We start from the raw sequence: 27,510 nt of genomic DNA, 5'->3' as shown, positions 1-27,510 counted from the left end.
CCATACTCCCATCTTTCTGTGGGCAGGTAAGTGCTGTACCATGGAGTTCTGTCTTGAAGCAAAAGGAGCAGCTACCATTTAGATAAACAGATGGCAAGTACAGTTCATACTTTGTAGATGGCCAATGCTTTCATTGTAAATGGCCAAATCACTGACAGAAAAAAATCCACGGTCTGGGTTGCTGGCCATCTAACTCCGGTGGGCCTGTTCATTCCCTATCAGTGTAGTGACCTCTGTGTCCACCAGATGGCAGGAGCTCCTCACGTCTACACCTGTGGTTCTCAAAGTGTGGTCTTGGACCAGCAGCATCCGCTTGACCCAGCAACTAATTAGAAATGTACATTTCAAGTCCCACCCCAGATCTACTGAATCAGAAACTGTGAGAGTGGGGCACAGCCATCCATGTTCCAACAGCCCACCGCCCCAGGTGATTCTGATGCAAGTTGAAACTTGGTCTACCTCAGATCATCCATAAAGCTGTCCTCACAAAAAGAGAAATATACTGTACTTAACACAGTGTGTTCTCAAGCACTTGATGAGTTAATCAAATGGGCCATAAAAGATTAAAGAAGACTGATCTGAAGAGGAAAGCCTCGTTGGCAACTGTGGACTCCTTGCTCAAGCGGCGAGGGTATGAAGGCACATTTTCCTCTTTGCTAGCACTAAGCGTTGTTGAAGACTCCCACCACTCTGCAATTCCTTATCCAGTAAATGAAACCAACCCAGGAGATGTGGGGCGCAGGGAGCGGTCCCACCAGCAGCACTAAAAAAGTCTTTCCAATGCTATGATATGTGGCGCTTGCTTTAAAATAACTCTGGGGAAGGGCGGCAGGGAGGTATAGATGAAGAGGATGGGCCAAGGGCAGATAATTATCGAACCTGAGTATTCACTACAACCGTCTCTCTACTTGTGTACATGTTTGTAATCTTCCATAAGGCAGTTTTATAAAACTGGAATAAAAAAAATTTCAAAAACAGTAGCATTTTAAGAATTAAAATATGCTAGAATATTTTTTAGTCATTGAAATGAAAGTGGATTTTAATTATTGCAGTCATGTGAGTGGAAAAAATTAAAAATGAGCCAGAGAAGACCATATCAGCAATATTTAATTGTCATAAAAAAGACAGGCTAAAGCAGTGAGTAGAAAGATTATCAGTCAAGAAAGCAGATCAGAAATAAGGATTTGCTTCCTCCCCTAGAAGTCTAAAGAAAAGAAATTGTACACTTTAACTTCAAATAAGTTCAGAAAATTAGAACCGAGGATTAAGTTTTGAAGAAAATGTGACTAATGTCACTAAATGTGAACAAGGTGTCACAACATATATGTTATACAGAACTAAAAATGGCAGAGTTAGAGTTAAAAGGATCAGCTAAATATCCAGAGACAGTAAGAAGACGGGGAAAATTAACTTGTGAATTCCTGGTGCTCACACAAGAACGGAAGTAGCCAGCCAGGATTAAAATGCAGGTGCAAACGCAAAATAAAGAAAAGAATTCATTAAAGGAAAAACGAAAAAAGACCAAGTCATCTACACTGAATAAACTAATAGAAGGAAAGAAAAGGGAATCATCAAATATTCAGGAAGTATTAAAGAAGGAACAATTCATCTCTTAAAAGGAAAAAGCAAAGCAAACCTTCCATCTGGTACTCTCCAGTATCACCAAGTGCCTCTCAACCATAAGATAAGATCACATGTTTGCTGACCTGTGCTGTTTTCTTTACTCATTAGTCATTGGTGCCTTTTTTACATGGAAAGCAGAGGCACAATATATAAATTGATCCACAATAGTACTTATATCAAGTTTTTTAGCATTAAACTATATTACATACTGCAAAGCTTAAATTTGGAAATAATTCAGTGATCCATCAATTTACTAGAATGACAATTACGTACCTTCAATTTTATTTACTGAAAGATCCAACTTCTGTAGGTGAACATATCCACAGAGAATGCTAACGTCAATTAAATCATATCCCTAAGAAAATGAAAGGTAAAAGCCTTTAATGTTGTTTTAACAGGTTAGTACTAGCCTTCTCATGACATCTAGAAATAATAGTTGACAAAAGAAATCCAAGGGGGCTGGCCTGGTGGCATAGTGGTTAAGTTCACATATTCTGCTTTGGCGGCCTGGGGTTCACCAGTTCTGATCCTGGATGCAGATCTACACACCGTTTGGCAAGCCATGCTGTGGCAGGTGCCCCACATATAAAGTAGAGGAAGATGGGCATGGATGTTAGCTCAGGGCCAGTCTTCCTCAGCAAAAAAAAAAGAGGAGGATTAGTGGTAGATGTTAGCTCAGGGCTAATCTTCCTCAAAAAAAAAGGAATCCAGAATTTCTTTCAAAAGTAAGGTAGAAGTGAGAGAGCAAAATCTGAAGCCTACTACTAATAGGATCTCAAAACAGACTACATACACCATCAAAAAACGCATTCCTCTGAAGAAAATAATACCTTAGAAAATTAGTGTTGTTAGCAAGAAGAAAATACAACCTGAAAAGGCAAATTAAAGCGGTGTCATGAAGACCTTTACAGCAGAGTTCTATGTTAAAAAAGCCCCACACATAATAGTGATAAAGCCAAAGCCTTTATCTAGCAGAAGAAAAGAAAAAGCAAATGCCTAGAATTTAAATGAAATGTTAAAGAGAGCTCACACCTAATCGGGAGATCATTAATAACGATACCACCTACACTTTCACAGGGTTCATTTTCAATGAATTTCAAAGCTCTCCTACAATAATCTCATCAGATCAAACAAACCTGAGATCCGTAGGGCAGATTATTCCCAATTTAGAGATGAAGAATATGAGGCACAAAATGTATGTAAACAGCCTAAAATCACCTAGCAAGTCACGGATAGAGAAGTGAGTCCAAGTCTCCTGAATCCTTGTCCAAGACTCTTTCCATGAAATCTTGTGTGGGGATCAGAATTTGCCACTACAAAATGTGTCTCTTTGGCTTGATTAATTTTAAGGACAAAAGATGCTGAAAGAAACTTTGATCTTTCCCCTAACTGCCTACAAGAATTTAAGACAGAAGGCCTGCCCCAGGACAGGCCATCACCATAGACAGCTCTGGGTACAGCAGACTGGGAGGATGCTTGCTAAGCCCATTTTTAACACAATTCTCTCTCAGGTCACACTGTCTATAGATGGCCCAGCAAACATTTATTTGCCAAACACTTGCATTTCCATCTCCATGTGAATTGTCTTCCTCCCCTTTGAAGTCCCAAACCACTACCCACAATATTCTCCTTTGTGTTTAGCTGAAAATGGTATTTAAGATGGTGGCGTTTGCCATTTTGGCAAGTTATTCATTCTCCTGAGTTTCTCCCATGTGTACATATTCTTAAACTTTGTTGGATTTTCTCCTGTTATTCTGTCTCATGTCAATTTAATTCTTAGATCAGCCAGAAGGACCTAGAGGGTAGAGGATAGTTTTTACTCCTCTACACTGGCTTCTAGTGAACTTCAAGAGGAGCTGGAGGGGAATTTGGTCCCTCGGAACAGACTCACATCACTGGTTTATGTTGTGATGTCAGAATCAGAAAAAGCCAACCAAGGAAGTGTCATTATAAGCAAGTTCTCAGGGACTGGCCAGGTGGCACAGCAGTTGAGTGCGCACGTTCCACTTTGGCAGCCCGGGGTTCACCAGTTTGGATCTCAGGTGCAGACATGGCACCACTTGGCAAGCCATGCGGTGGTAGGCGTCCCACGCATAAAGTAGAGGAAGATGGGCATGGATGTTAGCTCAGGGCTAGTCTTCCTAAAAAAAAAACTAAAAAAGCAAGTTCTCAAATACAATAACGATAAGAATGTTTAATGATGGCCACTAGAACAGTAACAAATAAATACTTACTGAAAACCTACTGTATACAAGGCATTGTGCTTAGCATGGTGAGAAATACAATGATGAAAGAGAGCCATATTGTGCCCTTAAGACATGTAACTTTGAAAGGAGAGAAGCTAGGTACATAAGTAATAAGAGAAAGTAAAAAATAACACATAATATAAATAAGATATAAGGGGAAAAGAAATCACTAAACCAGGCACCCCTGAGAAAGTGTATTCAGTAAGACAGGTTATTAAGGCAAAGTAATTCAACATGTAATATCTCAAATGTAAGGAGGTCAGTGGCAAAGTAAGTTAAACTTCAGTCCATCTAGCTGAAATAAGATTTAAAGGATTGCTGTTTTCTATAGATCAATTTAAGGCATAGCACTACGTACATAAGCAGAATATTGATTGAAAGGGAGTTGTGTGGGATGTGTTGGCTGCTGGAATTACCTACCATTCCAATGCCTAACAGTGCAATGCACACAGGGTGCTCCCTGTCTGCTACTGCCTGACGGGCTGAGTCATCCAAAAAATGTTATAAAGTGAAAACAGTAAAAGATTAGAGCCTTAATATGCTGTCCTCAAAGGACACACCGTGGAACCAGCATGGGTGAAAAGAGCTTAACATTTCTTGGATAGTTTACTAGTTCAAATCCAAGACAGAAGAGCCTTGCTATGAATTATCTATACTTTAGCTAAATTATGGTGCTATGAAAAAATTTCAGTACACTTTTTTCACCTATGTATCTGCATTTACTCTGTGGCTCTCCAAGGAATACTTAATGCTTTACAATATAAGGAAGCAAGAGGAGTTTGCTTCCTAGCAAAAATAATAAATATTTTTATTTATATTTATTTAGTATTTTATTTTATTATTTTATTAAATATTTATTATTAAATATATTTATTATATATTTAAATATATAAATAAAATAAAAAATAAAATTAATTTTTTCCTAGGACTATGGAGAAACAAAAGAAGGAAAGAAGCTAAAATACTCTGAGTACTCTGTTCTTATAGCTTCTCTTATGATAAAACTGGAGCTAAGATTCTGTGCTAGTATCGAAATCTTGAAAATTGATGAATAAGAATATTTTTTTTTTCATTAATAATAGGTATCTTTTGGAAAGGTAGCTCTAGCTCAAAGCTATTTATTTCTTGACATGCTTAGAGGGGAAAAGTCAATACCAAAATACTTTGTTCCCTTGGATTCAGATATAAATTTTAGTCCTGGCACTGATCAGAGAGAAAATTCTTAAAGAGTTTTTGATTGGTTTTACAGAATCAAATTCAACCTTCTGGAAAGGAGGCATTGATTACTATAATATAGACTACTTAAGATGAAAGAAATAGACTGTGAAGGGAATGGAAACAGAGGAATTTGGAGGGCTGATTGCTGGATTGGCCAGGCTCTTTGATGTCTGACATTTACATAAGTAACTCTTATTGCCAGTCTCCAGCAAATGAAAGACTCTGAAATTTGGAACCACCACAAAAGCTATGAGTACTAGAGAAAATGGATATGGTCCAACCAGCGTCAAGATGTAGCCAGCCAATGGCAATGTTGTCATACTCACTGATAAAGTTAGATTGAGGTAGACCTGCTCGGTCCCAGAGCCTGAGCGCCCCAATTGGTGAAGTGCCCCAGCCACGACATCCTCTCTCAGGACCCCATCAATTTCCTCCTGCAAAGAAACCAGAGAGCTAGGTGAACAAAGAAAGGGCTTCCATTGGCAAAGAAACTATCTAATTCATTGTATCCACCACTTATTTAGTATACTACGTATCCAGGTGCGGAGCCTTCCAAAATTTACCAGCCCCAAAGAAAATTCTGTGTTAAGGACACAAATATTATGAATAATTAAATAAATACCTATCAAATCAATGTTTTTATTACAACTGAATTTTTAGGTGGTCACTTGCATTAGGTATTCCAAGTGGAATGAACACAATAGCAGTAGAAGCATCAGCATTAGTAATTATAGCTACATTGACTGAGTGCTTCTCTGTTCCAGGCACTGTGCTAAGAACTCTCAATGGATAAATTCATTTATTCCTCTTGAGAACCCTGAGGTAGGTACTCTTAGCTCCATTTTACAAATGAGGAAACTAAGGCTTTGAGATGTTAACTTGCCTGAAACCACATAATTAGTATGTGACAGAGCCAGAATACAAACCCAAATCTGTCTGACGCCAAGGCAGTTTTAACCACTACACTTAACTGCTCGCCCACACCTCAAACAATCATTACCTCAAATTAAGGCAATTACTTCTCTAAATTTGGTATTCTGGAGAAAACAGGTCCCCAGTTCACTTCCTATTGGCTAATTTTGCTGGATTTATACAATTTGTAAGATTTATTAAAAGGGCAATGACAATTTCCATAAGGAGGTTGGCTCTTGGTCTGTAGACATCTGTGGACCAGTGGTGATCTGACATGCTCCCCAATACTGACAAACAGAAGAGACAACAGGTGAGTCGGTCCTAATGTTTGTGTGTCTTCAACTCCATAATGACCAACACATTAACAATGACATCAGAAGGAGGACACAAAATACAGAAATCATACCAGTCACACCAGTATAACTAACCATGACTAGTATTTGGACTATGATAGCAAAATACCCTTTTCCAGGTAATCTATATTAATTCAGGAACCAACAATGCTGCTCAGATTGCTGGGACTGATGACATAAGTATGTAGGCTTGTGCTAGTGTAAAGAGTTTCTTTCTCCCCAGATTTCCACTACCCTAGGGAAGCAAATTATTGCCCACATTGAGATAGCATCCAGGCTTTGGGGATGGGCAGGCTCGGGTGGAACTCCAGATCTGCCATTTTGGATGCATGACTTTGAGGATGTAAAGTTTTCTCCGAGCCTCATATTCCTCATCTATAAATAGGAAATGTTATTACTTTCCTTTAATGTTTTGGGGAGAATGAATAAAAAAGTGTATGTAAAGCTCTTAGCACAGTGCCTGGAACACAGCAAGTGTTGCCAATAAATGATAGTTGTCACTACCAATTGACGAAGTCGGAAATTCCATATCGTAATGTTTCATTCATCCATACCAATCAACTTGTCCACAAAGTGAGGGAAAGATATCTACTTTTCTAAATAAAGTTCCAATTTCTTATATAAGGCCTGGGAAAGAAAAGACGTGGGGGAGTGTTATCTTCCCTGCAAAACTTTCCACCTGAACCTCTGTAGTTTACCTGACCCACTCCCTCCATTTCCTGGAAATGAGAAGATATTGCATCCCTCACTTATAGTAGGTGGATGTCCGTTTCTCAACATAGCCATTGATATGGAGACAGGCCACATTGTCAGCATTTTCCCAGAACCCCAAGACAAGACCCCCCCCATGGCAACCCTATCACACCTCCTTTGAGGTTCCTGCCATTCTCAGTATCATGCCTTTCCCTTCTGGTCTTTGGTCATTTTCAGACCTTTACAAGCCCTATCCCTATCTTGGGTGGCTTCAGAATCCCTAAGGATGGCCATTCAACACCCCTACTACTCCAAGCGCATGCACATACGCACATTACTTTCCCAAGTCCAGAAACCTTAAAAATGGTCTCCACCCAACTTCAGCCACTCACTCCCATGGCGATGCCCTGGACCTACTCATCATGCCAAACTGCTCCACCCTAGAAACCTCAGAAGCCAGTATTCCACATACAGTATTCCAGTATTCTGATTCTACAACTGCCTATCCTTCAACCTTTCCAACACCTACTGAACTTGTTCTTTAATGACAACAAAATCTCCAGTCTGTTCATCCTTCTCTTTCTCAGAGTCTATCTGTCCCCTCCTAACTATATTTCCTTCCCTAATGCATATCCCATGGACAATTTCAGCATCTCTCTGCCCTCAAGTCTCTGATTTCTTGTCCTCTGACTGCAACTACTGCATACATACCAAAACCTGAATCAAGATCACAATCAACCGCTGCGCTAAGGCAGGGATTGTGTCATGTTCATCTTTCATTTGGGATAAAAATCTGTATAGCATGCCAAGCACATGCCAGCCACTATGCTCCACTCAGTGGAGAGAATTATGAATAAGATATGGTGCCTATCCTTAAGGGATTTACAGTTCAATCTGGGAGACAGACAAGTACATAAGCAATTTCAGGAGTTTGATAAATATTACAATACAGGTAAGCAGAGTGCTTTGTCTAGAAGCAGTGCACCCATTTTATGTTAGTTCTAGTGGGAGCAGGAGGTTAGCAAAGGCTTCCTGGGGAAAGAGTGATTAAGTTGAGACCCAAAGTTATGAGTTATTCTGGCAAAGGGGAAGAAAGGGCAGGAAAAAAGAGCCAAGAAGGGTCTTGCAAGCAACAGGGGCAACATGTACAGAATCCCAAAGGCCAAGACAAGCGTGGCCCATTGGGGAAACAACAAAGAGTTCAAAATAGCTGGAGCACAAAGTGGGAAGGGGGAATACAGCACCTAGTACATGGTGGGCACTCAAATATGGGTTAAATGACCTAATAAACCTACTCCTCTCCCTGAGCTGCTGAGTGAGCTGGGAAGGGCCCCACACCCATGCATGCTGGTGCCATTCTAAAGGCAACTTTTAGCTGGACCTTGATGCTATTAGACAGTCTCCCATTCTTCATCAACTGCCTTTCAACTCCCCACCTTGGCTAGTCAAGTCTTCATCACTCTCCTCAAGATGCATGGTGCCTCCACTCCTTGGTCCTCACTCTTAGCTGATGCCCTTCTCTTCTGCTTCCAAGGCAAAGTAGAAACAATCAGACATTAACCCCTCAATGTTCTGCACCTGTCCTAATGCTTCTCTCTCAGGTCTCAGAGGAAGCCTCTCCTTCACACTCAGGGCCCCACTCCCTCTGTTTCCTCAGGGACCTTGCTCAGGGACCATCAATTTTGCCCTCTTTCACCTGTGATTGCAACCTGTCATTCTTCACTGTCTTTCTCCAACCTGTCACTTCTCCAACTATACAAGTATGTGAGTCTCTGCTGTCCTAAAAAGGCTCTCTCAGTCCTGCATGTTCCTGCAGCTGTAGCTATAGTTGCCTTCAAAACCAAGCTCCTCCAGAGTTACTGTTTCATCCTTTAGATCCCCTCTTCACCTTTATTCACTCTTCAAGTCACTTCAGTTAGGCTTCTGCCTTTGTTGCATCACAAAAACCACATGGGCAAGGTCTCCCAGGAACCTCAAATAGGCAAAGCTAGGGAGCACTTTTTAGGCTTCTTCCCACTTAATGTGCTGGCAGCACAACCCATTCCCATGTTCTCGAGACTCTTTCTTGCCTTGGTTTCCCTATCAGACAGCTCTTGTTTCTTCTTTTTCTCTTACCAGTCCTTTCCAGTTTCCCCTCCCTGATTGCTCTTCATTGGCTGGCCACTTAAACACCTGTACCCCTAGACTTCTTTCCTTGGCCCTCTTCTTCACTTCTCCTCTCTTCTCTTCCTGGATGATCTCACAGACTCCAATGCTGATGATTCCCAGGCCTTCTACCCTGATTTGCAGAGTCCTCTGATTCATATATCCTGTTTCCTATTGAAATTAATGGCCTTAACATCCTCGCAGACCATGGCATAGACCTGGCAGTCATCCTAGACTTCTAATAGTCAGTTAGTAACCATCTCTTCTTAGATATTTGAAATATGTCTTCATCTTTAGCTTCCCCACTCCCACTTCCATTGCCTTAATCCAGACTCTTGTCTCTCCCCCATATATATTGCTAGAGCCTTGTCACTCATCTCCTTGCCTCCAGACTTACTATCCTCTAATCTAATCCCACTCGGCCAGCAGAGCAGTTCCCCACTGCTTAGAGACTCAAGTCCACAGACCATACAACAGCACAGAGCCCTTCACAATCTGGTCCCCACAGCTGGCTTTTCTGTTCTCCCCTATAACTCATCAGGAGGAAAGGCTGCCATCTGCCTGCCCACACACCACCTGTCCACTCAGACAGGGTCTACTTCTCTTGAAATCTTCCATGATCCCTGCAATCCGGCTGTCAACTGTACACATCTCTGTATATAATACTTCACATGCTAAACAGCTATGATTTACTTACATTCTTATCTCACCTTGAGAGCAGAGGCCACGTATGTCCATGATCATGTTCTCTTCTTCTTCTATTACGACTGTCACTACTAAGGATTAATTCTATAATATTTTGAGAGCCTACTCTGTACCAGACACTATATTAGGAACTTTAACATAGAGTTTCTCATTAAATTTAATCTTCATAACTATCCAATGAGTAGGCATTATTACCCACTGTAAGTTACTGGCAAAAAGTGGTTTTCATGGATCAGACACATATCATGGGCCCAGACACTTCTTCTGCCCTATTTAGTCAGAGTGCTTCCCACATAGCAATCATTCAATGAATGTTTGTTCAATGAAGGCTAAATTGATTAAATCATTTAATGAACTGTAGTTAGCAGATAAAAATAGGCCAATTATTTGTATTGTAACAGTGTAAATAATATATGATGCTAAGTATTTTACATATAGGATCTCATTTAATTCTTACAACTCTCCCATGAGACAGGTATCATTATAATTCCCATATTACAGATGAAACAGAGAGAGGCGAAGTAACTTGCTCAAAACCTCATAACTAACAAAAGACTTTACACGCATCTTTCATTCCAGAGGCAGTATTCTAAACAACTGGTCTGCACTACCTCCCTGAAGCTCACAAGGGCTTTTGAAGTCTGAGGCTAATTGCATGATAGGCCCTCAGTACTCATTGGGACCATCACAGCCTTGTAAATCTTAACCGGGAGAGGATATGGAAAATAAATTACTGAACATCAAAGTCCAAATGTTTCCTTTTAAAACATTTCAGTCTATTCAGCCTATTAAAACTAATTGAGACATTATAAAAAGCTAAAATAGAATGTGAGAACGCAAAATAAATATTAATATTTAGAACGTAAATGGAAGAAATAATAAACTTTTTCCACACACAGCCTACGAGCCAAAAAGAATAACTAGTTCAAGTCAACCCCCTCAATGGTTTGTTGATGGCATACTGAAGACAGATTAACAACGGTACTAATGAATCCCCAGCCGAAGAGCACGCGTTAATTAGAATAATAAAGTAAACGGTGATTCATTTGTGAATTCCTCTGGGGTGGAAGCTGGTGGAAACCATACAAACATCTCAAAGTTCTAAAAACACTGCTAATTTTGCAATAGTCACTATTAAGGATAGCGAAGTAAATAACAGAAGACGAACAACAGAAATAATATTTTTCTCTGGTCCACTTTAAGCAAAATGAATGTAATCAGCACATGTGGAAAGAGATAGAAAAAGAGGAAAGACAAAACGGGGAACAAGGGTGGAAAAAATGGGCCAAATGTTGAAAGTGAGCAAAAGAACATTATGAAAGACGGGAACCCAAGTCGGGGAAGAGTGTACATGGTTCATGGCTGAATCAGAGTAACAGAGAACATTGCAAGTCACAGAGGGGAGAATAAGAAGAAATAGGACAAACGAGGAAAGTACTTTGTGAAAGAGAGCAGGCGTCACAAAGAGAAACATGTTTTACCTCGAGGAGGAGAGGCGGCTAGAAAAGGTGCAAAGATGCAAAGAGGGGAAATCAGAAGAACATCACAGAGTGGGGATATTGGAAACATTCGATTTCTCTGTATTATATCTACTTCTGAAAAGAATTTGAAGCAATTTATACTACGAAGGTAAAGGAAAGGGGAGAGAAAAACCTAATCTAAGAAAAATATTGATTCTGCGTTTCCTGGCAGCCAAGACAAAGGGAAAACCTAATAGTTTATTGAAAGGCAGCAAATCAGTTTATGTTTTTGAAAGAAAGTAAATAATATATCAGAAGCCAAGAGAAGGAAGTGATGTGATGAGAAGTGGAAAGGGACAAGACCACAGGCAACAAGGTAAGGAAGGAACAGGATGACGATAAGTGTAAAAAAGAAGTGGGATTGGGTGGTGGTTAGAACATGTATTGTAGAAAAGACGGAATTTGTATTAATGTGAAAGGCAAAGCCGTCACTCTAGGCAATACACATGGAAACGCTGAGAACATTTCCCACATCCTAAAATACTCCTACAGTGAACTGGCTGTTTGAACATTCTATGGCTCCTTTCTGGGGTGTGTGTGTTGCTTGTATAATGCGTCATATGCCCCTGGCAGAAGTAATATATTAAACTTTTAAGTCATTTAGTCTTTGGGGAAGAACTTACATTATTTCAAGTGAGTAATTTTTTTTTTCCTGGGGAAGAAGGATGAAGGGACCAGAAGTGGGGGAGAGCGTTGGAGTACTTCACAGTCCACAGGAAAGGTGGAGAGGATGCCAAAGACGAACTCTGCCTAGTCACAACATATGCACTACTGTGAAGGAATCATTTTGAAAAAGTTAAAGCCGTAAGTAACTTCCACACAAATAGATACTTTTTCATAACGGCGCTGTGTAAGCTGACGCTTAAGAAACCAAATGTGCTCCTGAAAAATAATGGAGACACTTGGAGGTATTTCAGGCAGGGGTTGAGGAAACGGGGTAACAGAAATGGGAAGAAGAGACGGGGAGCCTCGGAAAGGTCAGGAAAAGGCGCTCCTGGAGGCGAGAGGCCAAGAAATGGGCTCAGCCTTGGCCTGGTGAGGGGGGCGCCTGGGGGCCGCGGCTGAAGGAGCAAGGCCCGACGGCCGGAGAAGGGAGGGAGGGGATAGGCGATGCGGGGGCAGGCACACCTCCAAATTCGGCATTTCGGATTCTGAGGACTCCTCGGATTCCGCTTCGGTCTCTCCCTCGCCCTCGATCTCGTTGTCTCCGTCTGCGTCCCACTCCTGATAGCGGCGACCGAAATGCTGGAGCAGGTAGGAGGAGGCTCTGAGAAAATTATCTTTCGGTCTCTGCCCCATGGGAAAAAAAGACGGGCCAGACTGACGATCTCTCTCTGAACGCAACAGTACCGACTGGGCTCCAGCTCGTGAACTGCCTAAGCCTCCCTGGAGAGAGGAAGGCATCGGCCGCTGGGGATCTCTCCCGGAGGTCGCCATCTTGTTTACCCGGGTTGCCTAGGAGACATCCGGGGAGGAGGCGCCGCCAGGGATTCTGGGAGCTGTAGTCTCCGCCCCTCCGCGCGTCCCCGCTGTCTGTGTGCTGCTGGCGTGCGCCTTTCTCTTTCCTTTTGTGTACCTGTTCTATTATTTTTCTCTTTTTAGTCCAGTCAGTCACTGGCTTTGTTTCTTTTTGCTTGTCTTTCTCGTTTTCACCTCTTTTCTCCGCACGCCTTTTGTCTTCAACTGTTTTCTCCCGACTTCAAAGACCGTCATAGATTTTTCATACTACCCTAAGATCGCCTCTGAGCCTCCCATCCTGCTTCATTCACAGAGGCTCTTTCCACAAAGTGGCACTTTGGAAGTGTTAGAGGTCTCTAATGCTATCTCTCCGAAAACTAGTAACACTGAAACATTACTCCACGCAGAGCGCAGTGTTAGGAGATGAGGGGGTGCAGAAATGAAACAGAAGGCATGGCTCCTGTACGTATGATTTAATTGCGAATAATAAAGTGAAACTACCAGAGGATGACTGAGAGCTGATTTGTAATTAATTTACGTTCTCCAACCTCCCACACCCACGCACCACCCGCGCCGTGATAAGCCATGTCCTTGGGGAGAAAAACTGGCAGTGGTCTAACAGTCCAAACAGGGAGAGAAAAAATCGACTGTCAAATTGACGCTGTATCTGAAAGCCTCTGAAAAGCTGTTAGCATCCCATAAATAATTGTATTAGTCAAATGACCTGCATTGGTAATTATTTTTATCTCGTTACATAGGTTCTCTTTGCAGTTTTATAAAATACTCTTGCAAGATTACAAAGCATGATTTTATGCCAGTGTGATTTTATGTGACCCAAATCCCATAGCCTTGAGCTCCACAAGGTAGGCAGTCTCTAGAAAAGCAGAATGAAAATTATAGTAACTATTATTGCCATAGTGATGACAATAGAGATCCTTGCAGGGAACTTGCCCTTGTCCTCCTGGCCTTACAGGGCCTTTTCTCCATGCTTCAGTGATAGCAGTTGCAAATACAAAATGATCCTGTCAATGGCTGTCAGGGGAGAAGGAGAAAAAATCCTTACGGACACCATCCATTGACTATTATCTTTCTCAGTGCTTGAGGGACCGGTAAAACTAACATAAAGCTTTCAGAATTACCTCCCTTCATTATCTTCCTAGTCGTAAATGTAAAGGCCACAGGGAAAGTCTCTCTTTTTCTAGGCTCATCTTGCTGCTTGCTTATTTCTTTTTTCCAGTGGGTAGAGACTCCTGCAAGGGATTTTTCCTCACCCTCGCTCCCCGTAGAACCTGGCTCTAGCTAACTGACATAGGGAAGAAGAGGGCAGAAAACACAAAAATGGAAACCCAGTGTGTTTTTGTTTTTTCAATAACTTAATCAGCATTTCTACCAAAGCAGACTCTGCCAATGTCAAACTATCGAGGAAAGTATCTTCAGGCAGAGTTAGGACCTGTTGAAGAATAATCTTCAAAAGGTTAAAAACATGATTCTCATACAAAAATAGAATGAAACACATGTGAAAGATTTTATTCAACTCATTAATTAATGAGGGAACCAGTAAGATGATAACAGGGTGTTCATAGTCCATGAAGAAAGACATTCTGAAATAAGTTCACTAGGTTAAAACGAGCTAATGCCTTACAGGACATTAAACTAGAGCATTTGGGATTATATATTTCCAAGTGTTTTGTCTCTTTGCGTCTTCACATCTACCCTCTGTCTTTCCCCTTTTGACAGACAAGGTAACCGAAGTCCAGAGAAGTTAAATAACTTGCCCAAAGTCAAGTGGTGGTGCTGAAGCCCAAACCCAGGATGACCCACTCCACAGTCTACCTTAATCTACCACTTTTGCGGGCAGAAAATGTGAGGCGAGTTAAAGCTATTCAAGGTCTCAGAAGAAAAAAACATGTATCAGTTAAAGTTCTTAAGTATAGGTAAAAGTATAAGTAAAAGGTCATTTTATGCCATGACCCTTTCATATAGAGTCATAGCATGTCAGAAGTAGAAAGAGCTTAAAGGTGCATCTTATCCCAACTTTTCCTTTCACAGAAGAAGAAATCGATGGCCTTCCAGGGACAATGACTGGCCCCAAATCACCCGCCTTGTTAGCAGGCAAGCAGAAACTAGAGTCTAGACCTCTTGTTGCTCAACCTTTGTTCTTGCTAGTTCACCAAAATGCTCTCTAGGCTGGAATTGTATGACCAGAGGCCCTGCTTTGGGATTCAGGGCATCAAAATAGAAGGCATTGTCTCTATAAAAGCTATTTTACCAGGTAGAGACAACAGAATTAGGTAGAAGGAGAGGAGGGGAGGGGAGGGGATATTTTGTCTAAACTCTTCTTATTAGCATAAAACATCAATATTCGCTTCCATTTTATTCATGCGTACTGTAAACCAGACCTGTGCTAAGGGTGCTAAGTATACACATCTCAGTTAATTATTCCAACTGCTCTCTGAAATAGGAATTGATATCCCCATTCTACAACGGAGAAGAATGATGCTCAAAAATGTTAAGCAAGTTGCCCAGTTGCACAATTTGTGTCCAAACCAAAATTCTAACTCAAGTCTTCCTGGATTCAAAGGCCCTGATCTTAACCATTATTACTCTGCTTTCTCCAGAAGTATGAATTAGTTTCTCAGGAAGTAATTTTGAGGCACAGACAGTCTGGCCCTGATGAGATACTGAAAATGGTAGTGTGTGTGTGTGTGTGTGTGTGTGTGTGTGTGTGTATCTGTTGGGAGCCAGGCAGGAAGACCCCAGGTTTCTGGGGCCAGGGAAGCGGAGTGGGGTGGGCAAAGGCAGTGGGATATGATAATCCAGGAGAGCAGGGTCTTCTGTGATAGCTGTGTATCCTTACCACCTTGGGTGAGGAGAAGGAGAAAATGGAAGAGGGTCTCCATGACACTCGAGAGTGCCTCTCTTGAGAGGACATCCAGGACAGGCTGTTGGAAGCAGAGAGTCAAAAGGGTAAAGAGCTGAAGTTTGCAAGAGAGTGGAACTACTAGCTTCAGCTACTTGGTGGCTTTGCCTCAGAAGTATTATTTACCCTTACCCCTAATTTTTCTATGTGGAACAGAGGTTTCCCACAGTCTGGAGCCAGCACCCTGGTATAAGACCTTACCTCACTGAGAATGGAAAGAAAAGGCAGGACGAACCCTCTGTTTCCTGCATTTGGGAAGAGTATCTTCCCAGGAGGGTAGACCTCAGGCAAAGCAAAGAATGTGTGCTCCCATCCCCCATGTCATGTACCTACACCCTCTCCCCAACTTTGTGTAAGGAAAAACAGGTTGAACAGGGCTTCTCAGGCATGTTGAGGTGGCAGCACCTTGAACTCACAGTGGTTTGGTTTTTTTTAATTTTATTTTTTCTTTTTCTCCCCAAAGCCCCCCAGTACATAGCTGTATATTTTAGTTGTGGGTCCTTCTAGTTGTGGCATGTGGGACGCCACCTCATCATGGCCTGATGAGCGGTGCCATGTCCACGCCCAGGATCCAAACTGGTGAAACCCTGAGCCGCGGAAGCAGAGCGCACCAACTTAACGACTCAGCCACGGGGCCGGCCCCTCACAGTGTTTTTTATTGAACACTTAAATTTTTACAGAATATCATGAAATGGGGAGAGCAGACAGGCTGTAGAAGGCACCACTGATATAATAATAACAATGAAACAAAACCACAGGGGCCAGCCCGGTGGCACAGCAGTTAAGTTCTCATGTTCCGCTTCGTTTATACAAATAATCGATTATACAAATATTCATTTAATTTCAATTGCCATAAGGGCCAAGAAGGGACAATATTGGGACCATGAGAATATCACCTGGGCCTTGACCCAATATGGTGTGAAAGGGTCCTTCAAAATGTCAGACACTTTGAGCCTCATGAGGTTCTTCATTTGTTGTTATTGTTAGTGCCATTGAGTCGATTCCAACTCCTAGCAACCCAGCGCACAGCACAGCGGAACCCTGCTGGGGCTTTTTGCGCCTTCCTCTCACTTCCTGTGCTATATCAAACAATGCTCCACTGCTATTCACAGGGTTTTCATGGCCAATTTTTTTGGAAGTGACTGACCAGGTCCTTCTTCCTAGTCTGTCTTAGTCTGGAAGCTCCACTGAAACCTGTCCACCAAGGATGACACTGCTGGTATTTGAAATACTGGTGGCATAGCTTTCAGCATCACAGCAACATGCAGCCTCCACAGTCTGACAACCAACCGATGGGTGGTGTGGTTCCCTGACCAGAACAGGAACCCAGGCCAAGGCAGCGAGATTGCTGAATCTTAACCAGTAGATCACCAGGTCTGGCTTCATTCATTATCTTTGTAGAAATCAGCTATATTCAGATTATGATGGTAGAAATTAATTGGGCTTATAGGGCCTGATAAAGTCCAGGCAGGATTTGCCTGAGCCAAATAGTAGCTGTTCTAAGGAGATATCAAAGGCATTTTGGGGAGCACCCACTAATAGATACCCTGGATCAGATACTGCTGTTGAGATTAAAGATAAAAATTGCAGTCTAGGAAGAGATCATCTTAAAAGCTCATGGACAAAGGCAGAAAAATCAAGCCACAGAAGAACTGTTTGCAAAGGAATTTCAAGCATCAAGTCATGAATAAAATCTGAACAGAGGACTAGATAAAGATTACTGAGAATTTCTAGCCCCAGATTACCTTCGCAGACAGAAAAGTGGATTTCATCACGGAAGTCACAGCAATTTAAGACCAAATTTTTAGAATGTTAAAATGATGACCAGAAGGGACTGTATGAAATCTGTTAGAAGAAGATATGAGGACTTGAGGATGTTATGCAAGGACATTCAGAAGATCAAAGAAGACCAGAAGGAATTAGAAAGAAATAAGCACAGGATTTGGTAGAAAGGAAAGAGAGTTTGAGAGACAGGAGGTTTAATAAGCAAAGCGTCCCAATGGCACTGAATAATAAGGACAGAGGGAAGAGTAAACAGAAGACAAGGGAGCGAACTGTGCAAGAAATCTCACCACGACCCATACCCTTCAAAAATCACAATATACTTCACCTAGTTGAGAACAAGTTTGGAACAGTGGTGTTTTGTGGAAAAGCACATCATGCAGGCTCTGACGTAAAGCACAGGAAACACCCAGGTCACCATTATCCCCCATTGATTACACAACCTACATAAGTGGGGTCTGTTTCAGGCACTGGGAATACAAAAAAGTTAAAGTCTTGGTGTCTTTATTCAAGAGATTTGCATTGTGATTGGGGCAGGACGATACAGAGGTTTTAAAACTGAATTAAAGGTACACAAGAGAAGGTAAGTCCCACTGATTGGTCTGGAGTTAGTGTTACAGGCCCTCGGGGAAGGACTGAGTTGGGAGCAGGTGCAGACTACCATTCCCCTTTAACACTCGTGGCAGACAGGGCTCACTCCATGAGGCAGATAAAGCAGTGCCCCAGGCCAGTCCATGGGAGTTGTCAGTTGAGATCAACCTGTGTCCCAGGACAGGGATGCTCAGAAGCTTCATGGATGAAGTAAGAGTTGAGCTAGGTCTTCAAGAAGGAAAGAGGCACACAGGGGAGGAGGTGGGCAGTCCTGGAATGGGAAGTGGCATAAATAGAGGCAAGGAGGCTGGCCTGGATGTGTTTCAGGAAGAGTCTCTGAGAAGTAATTGATATAGAAATAAAACCTGCTCACAGGAAGTTGGGAAGAAGGTGGAAGGTGCTGCCTTCCTAAAAGAAAAGGGGCATGAGTGAGGAAGCAGATGAAATTGCTTCATGTGTCAAAATGTCTTAACAGAATCTAGGGGATGAGACCTACAAAAGAGGGAGAAAGGATGGGCCTGGTGAGAGATTTTGACAACCATGAGGAGAAGGCAGGAACCGTCTAATTCTTGGTTTGACACAAAGTTCATTACACATGGATGATGCTTTCCCATGAGATTGATAACAGGCTCTGATATACCATGTATTTTAGGCACTACTCACTATTTACATCTACACCTATGGCCAAATTTCCTCAGTTACTTTTCTCTACTAGGGGTCCTTCCCTTCCTAGCAAAAAAATGCCTTGCGCATAGTAGGTGCTTCATAAACATGTATTAACTGCTTAAAAGTTTAGCTTTATAGCTATTATACTGAATGTAGCTGCGACTTCATTCCTCCTGAGTGAAATGACATCTGTGCAGATGAGTGTTTGGAATTAAATTAGCAGGACACCTATCTCAGTCAGAAAGGTGCACCCAGACTCTGGAACCTCCAAAGAAATAAAAGACACAAACCAGCATTCAAAGAGTCTAACAGGACTTCTTTTGAGTCAGACCTGGGATCTAATCCAAGCCAGTCCTAATGCCTGCCTCCCAAGGCTATGGGGAGAGCTAAATGAGATGAGTGTAAAATTGGCTGATTTAGTGTGGTGAATTGCAAACACAGCCACTGATTCTCATCCTTACGTGCACACCCCTTGCAATGTGATTTCGTAGCCCCTCTCATTAAGAAGTGGAGTCTATTTCTCCACACTTTGAATCTGGGCTTGGCTATGTAACTTGGTTTGGCCAACAGAACAGTAGCAAATGTGGCACCAGCAGAGACTTGAAAATGCTTGGGCATTGGGCTCCTCTTGGGACCACTGTGAATACCCAATAAAGAAGCTAGGGCCGGCCTGCTGGGTAATGAGAGACACCAGGCCCAGTTCCCTGGGGCCTTGGACAGCCAACTCTCATTGTCAGACATGTACATGAAGTCAGTCTTGGTCCTTCAGTACCAGCCAACCTGCCAACTGACCCAAGATTCCAGAGGGAACCCAGCAAAACCAGACCAGAACTGCTCAGTCAACCCAAAGAATCGTGAGCTAAATAAATGGTTGTTTTAAGCCACTAAAATCTGGGATTGTCTGAAAGGCAGCCAAGTTAACGTTCCCATGTAGTGTCTGGATTGCCTACAGTCTGACTCAACCAGTTAGTAACAGACTGAAGTTAGAATCTTTATCTTCTGACTCTTATTCAAGTGATTATCATATTGGCCTTTGATACTGTCAGTATTCTGTTGCATCATAAACAAATCTTTGCTGCTATCTGGGTCAAAAAAGAAGCTGCAAATCCTTCCAACATTGTAGGTATATTAGTCAGGGTTCTCCAAAGAAACAGAAGCAATAGGAGATTTGATAGATAGATAGATAGATAGATAGATAGATAGATAGACAGATAGATAGATAGATAGAATCATGGCTCACATGATTCTAAATGCTAGAAGTTCCAAGATCTGAAGTTGGCAGGCTGGAGAGCCAGGAGAGCTGATGGTGTAAGTTCCAGTTTGAGAGCAGAGGAAGGCCTTGAGTCATGTCACAGGGGCCTTTTATGAGTCATAGGACACTAGCAATGAAGATTTCTGGAGAACAAAAATCAGTAACCATCAGAAGAATAGGACAGAATCCTGACCTTTGGCCTCACTGCCCTTAACTACCCAGGTGAGCACATTTGTGTTTCAATTACTTATCTGCTTTGTAAAGAGTCTTGCAGATACACACAGCTCTGAATATGCATAGTATTTTCATTATAAATAAATAGAGGCTTAGGGCAGTTTTCAAAGTTCATTAATTATTGAGGTCCCCTCAAGAAGCTCTCACTCTGTCATGTTTTGATTTTTGTTCCTGACCAAATCAAGTTACTCAAGAGTACATCTTGATTGTGAATTCATTCAGAAAATGATTCATGGGTTTCATAAAATTATTTTGAATAAAAATCGTGTTGGAGAAATTTGGTTTTAACTATTTAGGTACTGAATTGCTGTTTACTACAGCTTTTTAAAAAATTGTGATCAAACACACATAACATAAAATTTACCCTCTTAACCATTTTTAAGTATAAGTTCCATGGCATTAAGTATATTCATAATGTTGTACATTATCACCATCCATCTCCACAATTCTTTTCATTATGCAAAACTGAAACTTGATACCCATCAAACAATAACTCCCCATTCTCCCTTCTCTCCAGCCCCTGAAAACCACCATTCTGCCTTCTGTCTCTGAATTTGACTAGTCTAGGTACTTCATAGAGTAGAATTAAACGGTATATAGTTGGCCTTCTGTATCCACAGGTTCTGCATCCACAGATTCAACCAACCACAGATCTTCTACTATGTTTATGGTCTGCAGTTGGTTGAATCCTCGGATGCAGAACCCATGGATACAGAGGACCAACTAAGGAACTTCAGCATCTGCGGATTTTGGTATCTGAGGGTGGTCATGGAACCAATCCGAGGAAGATACCAAGGGACAACTGTATGCCTTTTTGTGGCTGGCTTATTTCACAAAGTATAATGTCCTCAAATTTTATCCATGTTGTAGCATGTTTCAGAATTTTCTTCCTTGTAGAATGAAGAATGTTCCATTATATGTATAGACCAGATTTTGCTTACCCATTTTTCTGTTGGTGGGTTGCTTCCACCTTTCAGCTATTGTAAATAATGCTGCTATGAACATGGGTCTGCAGAGACCATGAGTATATACCTAGAAGTGGAATTGCTGGATCATACGATAATTCTATTTTTAATTTTTTCAGGAACTGCCATACTGTTTTCCGTAGTGGCAACATATTTTACATTCCCACCAACAATGTACAAGCGTTCCAGTTTCTTCATATCCTCAGCAACACTTCTTACTTTGAGTTTTTTTTTTAATAGTAGCCATCCTAATGGATGTAAGGTTGTATCTTATTGTGGTTTTGGTTTGTGTTCCTCTAAGCTTAAGCCTCTTTTCATGTGTTTATTGGCCATTTGTACATCTTCTTTGGAGAAATGTCTACTCAAGTCTTTTGCCCATTTTTTAATCAGGTTACCTATTTTTTTGTTATTAAGTTGAGTTTCTTATATATTCTGTATATTAACCTTTAATCAGATATACGATTTCCAAATATCTTCTCCCATTCCATGGGTTGCATTTTCACTCTGTTGATTGTGCCTTTTGATTCACAGAAGTTTTAAATTTTCATTTAGTCCAATTTATCTATTTTTAACTTTTGTTTCCTGTGGTATTGATGTCATGTACAAGAATCACTGCCAAATCCAATGTCATGAAGATTTTCTCCCATGTTTTCTTCCAAGAGTTTTATAGTTTTAGCTCTTATGCTTAGGTCTTTGATCCATTTTAATTATATATAGTATAAGGCAAGGGTCTAAGTTCATTCTTTTGTATGTGGACATCCAGTTTTCCCAGCATCATTTGTTGAGAAGACACTACTACTTTTCTATGTTTAAAATTCTCAAAAGAACAAAGATTGTCTCTTTAGGTAAAGAGCACTAAGACTTTGCAAGATGGGAGTAATTATAGGCAGGCATTACCAAGCACCTGACCAGTACTAATTCAATAATCTGTAAGGCATAGGCCTTACTTAGTTTCCATTTCTCCCCTGGCCCATCTGTTCCCTTCCAGTCTCTGGATCCCTGGAGGGGCTGACCCCTGCAGAGAGTATCACTTGGCCCCCTTGTCTTCTGTCTTTTGATTGATTTTGGCCAAAGGGTGGCAGGAGATAGGAGGACAGGCGAGAGAATGGTCAGTTTCCCTCACGCCTCCTGCATCCCTCTGTGACTATAATTCCTGTCTGGAGTCCCTCTTCCACAGCTTCAGCTCTCATCAGGCTCTGGAACATTATTTGCATCCCTTGATCTTTCCACCTTTCTACTGTGGCTAGGCCCTGGGTATTTCAACATCCTTTGTTGGTTTCCTTAACCCTGCCCATCCCTCTGTAAATAGTCTCTTCATTAAATTCTCTTCAGAGTGCTATCTGAGTGGGCCTAATATTTCCTGCTGAGCCCCTGACTGATAAGAATGGTAAGTAAACATAAAGACAACCATTTGAAATGAGCTAATGAAACTAATTAGTCTAGTGAGATATTCACTGTGGTACTCACATTCTGTTTGGAGGTTGAAGGTTGAATGAGAGAGGCCCAGGAGTCCTCTCTCTTATTCTTTTTTTTTTTTTTTTCTTTGGATGGGAGAGAAGCAGGGAGGAAGAGAAGGGAAATTCTGAAGTTATTTTTGTAAAGGCTAAGATTCCAAAGGGGAAATTTGACGTAAAAGACCAACATCCTCTGCCCAGTATGAAAGCTAGGTATTATAAGCAGATTAGAAGTAGGATTTTACACTGCTAGCACCTTTAGCAGCCAGAGGAGTTTCTCCAGTCTCCCCAAACCTAGTCAAGAAGTTATACATTGTTTGTATATCACTCAGCCATATAAATATGTTTACAGTTTGGGCATAACAAGTAAACCCAGGCCTGGATTGCATTAAGCAGTAATTTATCATATCAGATGTTAGTGAGAGAGATGGCACCTATCTGTGAATACCCAACTATTCTATTTCTTTTAATCTTACTCCTTTAGTCATCTCTCAAAGGGATTCTATCTTCCCATGGCTCATTTCTCTTCTATGCATTTGAACTTAACTAATGGGCAAACTCAATCCACACTCAGGCCTGCCTCAGTTATTGAACTAACCTGATTGTCTGCGGAAGGAAACTGCCATCCAGCTGGACTGGAATTAAATCATCCTGTGAACTAGACCCAGAATTTTGTACCCTAGAGGTGAATCCTGGGCACACAGGTAATCAGAATTACAGGACTTCCTCCACCTGGCAGGTACCTCCATTGCTGATTCAATCCATAAAACGATGCTTCTGCCCTGATAAACATCCCAATCGCCTCCCGACAGCAGCTATCAGAATTGCAGGCTTACACCCCAGAAGGGAATAAACAGCATCCCACTACTTGTGGGATATTTTGTAAACCCAACCTATTCCAAGGATGACAATCATCACAATTTACAAGCTTACATGGCTAATTCCTAGTCCTTGGCCATCTCAAAAATTACCCTTTATGTTAAAATTTAAAAGAAATAAATGGATATGTATCATAGTTAAAAACATAGATGGAGAGATCTTCTCCATGCCCAATCAGCTCATACTTATTCAAGTAATGACTTAAGGCTGAAAGAGAGGACTTCCAGATTTGATTCATATCTCCTCATCCTACCATTTCTCAAGCAAGCTGCCAAGTCTTCTTAGATAAATCCTAAACAATATTTTATATTTTCATTATGCTTGTTCTTAAAAATGAAAGTAAAAAGACAAAGTATTTTTCACCCTGGCAATAAACCTGCACAGGCAGAGAATTAGATGTCAGAATATTTAGTAGCAGCCATGTTATTTAGCTGATGAATTAATAGGAATTTGTGGAAAGGGAGGTAGGATTTAAAGTTAAAGCTGAATAGCAATTAGGTCTTAGTATCATTAAAATTCCACTTTCAGCTGCTACTAATTTTCTTTTTGACCACAAAAGACATTAGTTTTTCTGAGTAAAGAGGAAAAAGATCTATATTGTTTTACAACAGTACCCACCGAAGAGGCTGCCACCGTGGTAAGAGGTTGTCATTTGAATTGTATAGACAGGAACAGATGAATAGAAGACGGGAAGATTGAGGAAGAAAAGAATGCACTGGGGTGCATGTGACAATCTTAAAAGCATGAGCAAACTCAGATTGGAAACAGTAATACTGTTTCCAGTGGTAGGAAAACAGATGAGGGAGAGAAAGAAGAAATAGCAGAGGCCGGCATCTGGACCCGGCCTCGACACAGGGGGTCAAAAGCACGGGACACCAAGGTGTCCACTGTGGAGAAAAGGATCAGGTGCTTTGAAAGCGAAGGTTGGGGGTGTCATGCAAGGCCAACAAGTCCACTTAACCAAATGACAGTGTGGTTATTGGTTTTAAGCCTTTAGCAAATTTCCATCCTTGAGATACCAGTCAGTATTTGGAACTTACTTGGGGAGCAGGACTTGGATTTGCAGCATGATTTTGCCTTACCACCTTTCCCTTCCCTCCCCCAAACAAATGCTGGTCTACTATGAGTGCCACTGGGACTATCTACGCACTTAATTCCCGATTAGAGATAACAAATATGGAAGCTGAATACATTTCATTGTTAAGCAGGTCCATTAATGGATTAATTGAGAGCAAAAAAGCATAAGCATTTTAATTATGTGACAAACTGTAGAATCTGACCTGTAGGCTGTCAAAACGACAATTCTGAGCTCAACCAATCAAAAGCTGAACCATCTAAGGTGGAGGAAACATCACAGCATGAGTATTGTATGGAATTCCAAAATAGCAACTAGGCCACCATTGCTAAACCTCAAGAATGTTTAGAAAATTGGACATTCTTCTTAATGCAAGTCTGGTAAACACATAGCTCCTTGAGAAAAGCAGCAAGGTGAAGAAAGCTGATTCTATAAATTTTGAACCACTCTATAGAATAGAGGAACAAGAACTCCCTCTCAAGGAGAAATAGTTAAAAAGAGAGCTGCCTAGAGAGGCTGAGATAAGAAAGGAATGACTCAGCAAGAAGATGGCAGCCCTGTAAAAATGAAATGTGGGTCAGAGCCTCAACCCTCCCCAGCCTCCCTAATGGCTCCTCTGAGGGTGGTTCTGTTAACTTTGCAGTCATCCCTTAAAGACAAAAATGAACATCCCATGACCTCATCACAGCACTAAAAGGGGTCACATATTAGTTGGCAAATGGCAGTCTCTCTTTGTAATTTACATACTAAACAGAAGCTTCTAGATTCCTGGAATCTCCCTTAGGGAGACAAGATAAATAAGAAAAGGTGCTTATGCTAACCCATGGTCTAGTAGGAGAAACTGAACTAAGGACAGATGATTCATAAAGATGGGTTGGTTTTGTAACACAACGTGAGAGATGCTAATGATGCAGCCATGGGCCAAGTGCCAAGGGAAAACAGTGGAGGCCATGCCTAACTGAGCCTTTTTTGAACCCAGCATTTCTCACTCTCATAAACTAGAGACCAAGCAGACAATCAAGTCCTGGAGAGGAGAGAAAGGGCATGGCAATATCTTCCCTTTTCTTTGGGTCCCCTAATTTGCTAGACCGACTCTAGATGCCTTCTTTCTTCAGAATTTATGAAAAAATACCTCATTCTACCAGTTTTCTCTGTGGACTCTGGAACTATGAATTATTTCCTCTGTTCTCCCTGAAAACAAACCCAGGATGTCACCCTCCCTGGCAAATTGATAAGCAGCTGGCCCACTCGCTACTGTCACAATTTCTAACACAGATGGAATAATGGGATTTCTCAATAAGGACAGCTGCCATATGCCAGGCACTAAACTGGTTTCTTTATGTACTTTCTGTTTCTTAATATTCAGAATAGTAGGAATTATTATCCGCATTTTGCAGACCAGAAAACAGAGTTTAGGAGGTTAAGTGACTTGCCTAAGAGAACATAAGCCGGTAGGCAGTGCAGCAAAAAATGTAAACCCAGGTCTTCTGATCCCAAAGCCAGTGTTCTTTCTGCCACACTGTGCATCTCATGGAAAACTGAAATATAATCAAGTACCACTGAAATCTCTTGGAGGAACAAAGCTGAGATTTCATTAGTTTAATAAGTAGAATTAAAAACTGGGCCCAAGATATGCATGCTGGTGCTCACCCAATATCATTCTGGGTGGTTATGATATAACCACGTTGAAATACGGCGGAGAGAGGCTGCATTCCAGAAAGGTGTAACATGTGAGCGAATCTTTAAAGGACCTTGACATTAAATGCTGAGGCTTTAATAAAATACACACGTATTTTATTCCAAGTTATAATGGTGGTCTGAACAAGGCACTTGTAAATAAATCATTTATGACCAGAAGAAAAATGATATGGTCTTGGACTTTTATTTTAATATGGAAAATTTGTAAAGACTATAGCCAACTAGGTCTACGCACAAAGAAAAAAGAAATTTGCCTTATCCGTTACCGACAGCCATGCAAAGTTGCTGTTTGTTAGCTCAAGGAAATCTGACAATAAAAGATATTAGCTAAAACAACAACAACAACAACAACAACAAAAAACTCTAACATCTTACCCCAACACTCCTTTCTAACAGAGCCTCAACCCGCCCCTCCTCCCACCCCCGAACCCCTCCTTCCACCACCCACCGGCCCTGCTTCCTGTTGCCTGGAGGGTGGCCCTCACCTAGCTGCAGCCTCCATTGAGCACCCTGATTGATTTCAGGCAATCAGAGTGTCCCGTTCCCTGCTGATGATTGGTTTAGGATGGTCACATGCAACTCGTCTGGCCAATGGTATTTCTCTACTGGAGGGCCTTCTGGGAACGGTTTCCCAGCAGTTTAAAAGTTTAGAGACAGAGGTGATCTCTTCTTGAGTGGATTGGTGATGGTTCCACATAGGGTGTTGGGACTACGTCAGGATAAAATCGCCAGCCTTTGTAAGCCAGGGGATGGGGTCAGAGGGAGCCTGGGTTTCCGAAAAATGGCAGCCTTCTGCCCAGGCCAAGGACCGATTTGGGTCTTTCCTTATTTCCTCTGGCGATGGGAACCGCTCTTGGATGTTTCTAACGGTTAGACGGTTACTCAAGCTATTTTGCTTTTTTTTTTTTTTCTTTTAGTAGAATCTGGGGCAGTTAATCACTTTACATTCATTACTCTTTTGTAATGTAGAGAGCTTTCTCTGTGAAATGCAGCGCAATTTTCACAGAAGCCATAGGAAACTTCCCTCCCGCGTCCCTTCATAAGATCAAACAGGTATCTGTCAACAAAGGGCAGTCATCCCGCGCTGGAGCTCTTTAATGTGATAATGAGATAATGCCGGT

General features: G+C 41.5%; 1 protein-coding gene across 1 annotated transcript in view; it reads right to left on the bottom strand.

Annotated features, from left to right (window-relative positions):
- Positions 1 to 12,852, bottom strand: part of LRGUK (leucine rich repeats and guanylate kinase domain containing) — a 70,694-nt gene extending 57,842 nt beyond the window's left edge. The window contains 3 exon segments of the mRNA XM_046670647.1: positions 1,897 to 1,978; positions 5,414 to 5,521; positions 12,544 to 12,852. Coding sequence (XP_046526603.1) covers positions 1,897 to 1,978; positions 5,414 to 5,521; positions 12,544 to 12,852 — 499 coding nt within the window.
- Positions 12,853 to 27,510: the final 14,658 nt, after the last annotated feature.

This window comes from Equus quagga, chromosome 8, assembly GCF_021613505.1.
Source record: "Equus quagga isolate Etosha38 chromosome 8, UCLA_HA_Equagga_1.0, whole genome shotgun sequence".
In the NCBI taxonomy this organism is placed as follows: Eukaryota; Metazoa; Chordata; class Mammalia; order Perissodactyla; family Equidae; genus Equus; species Equus quagga.
Note: the sequence above shows the minus strand (reverse complement) of the source record. Positions and strands in the feature narration are given on the sequence as shown.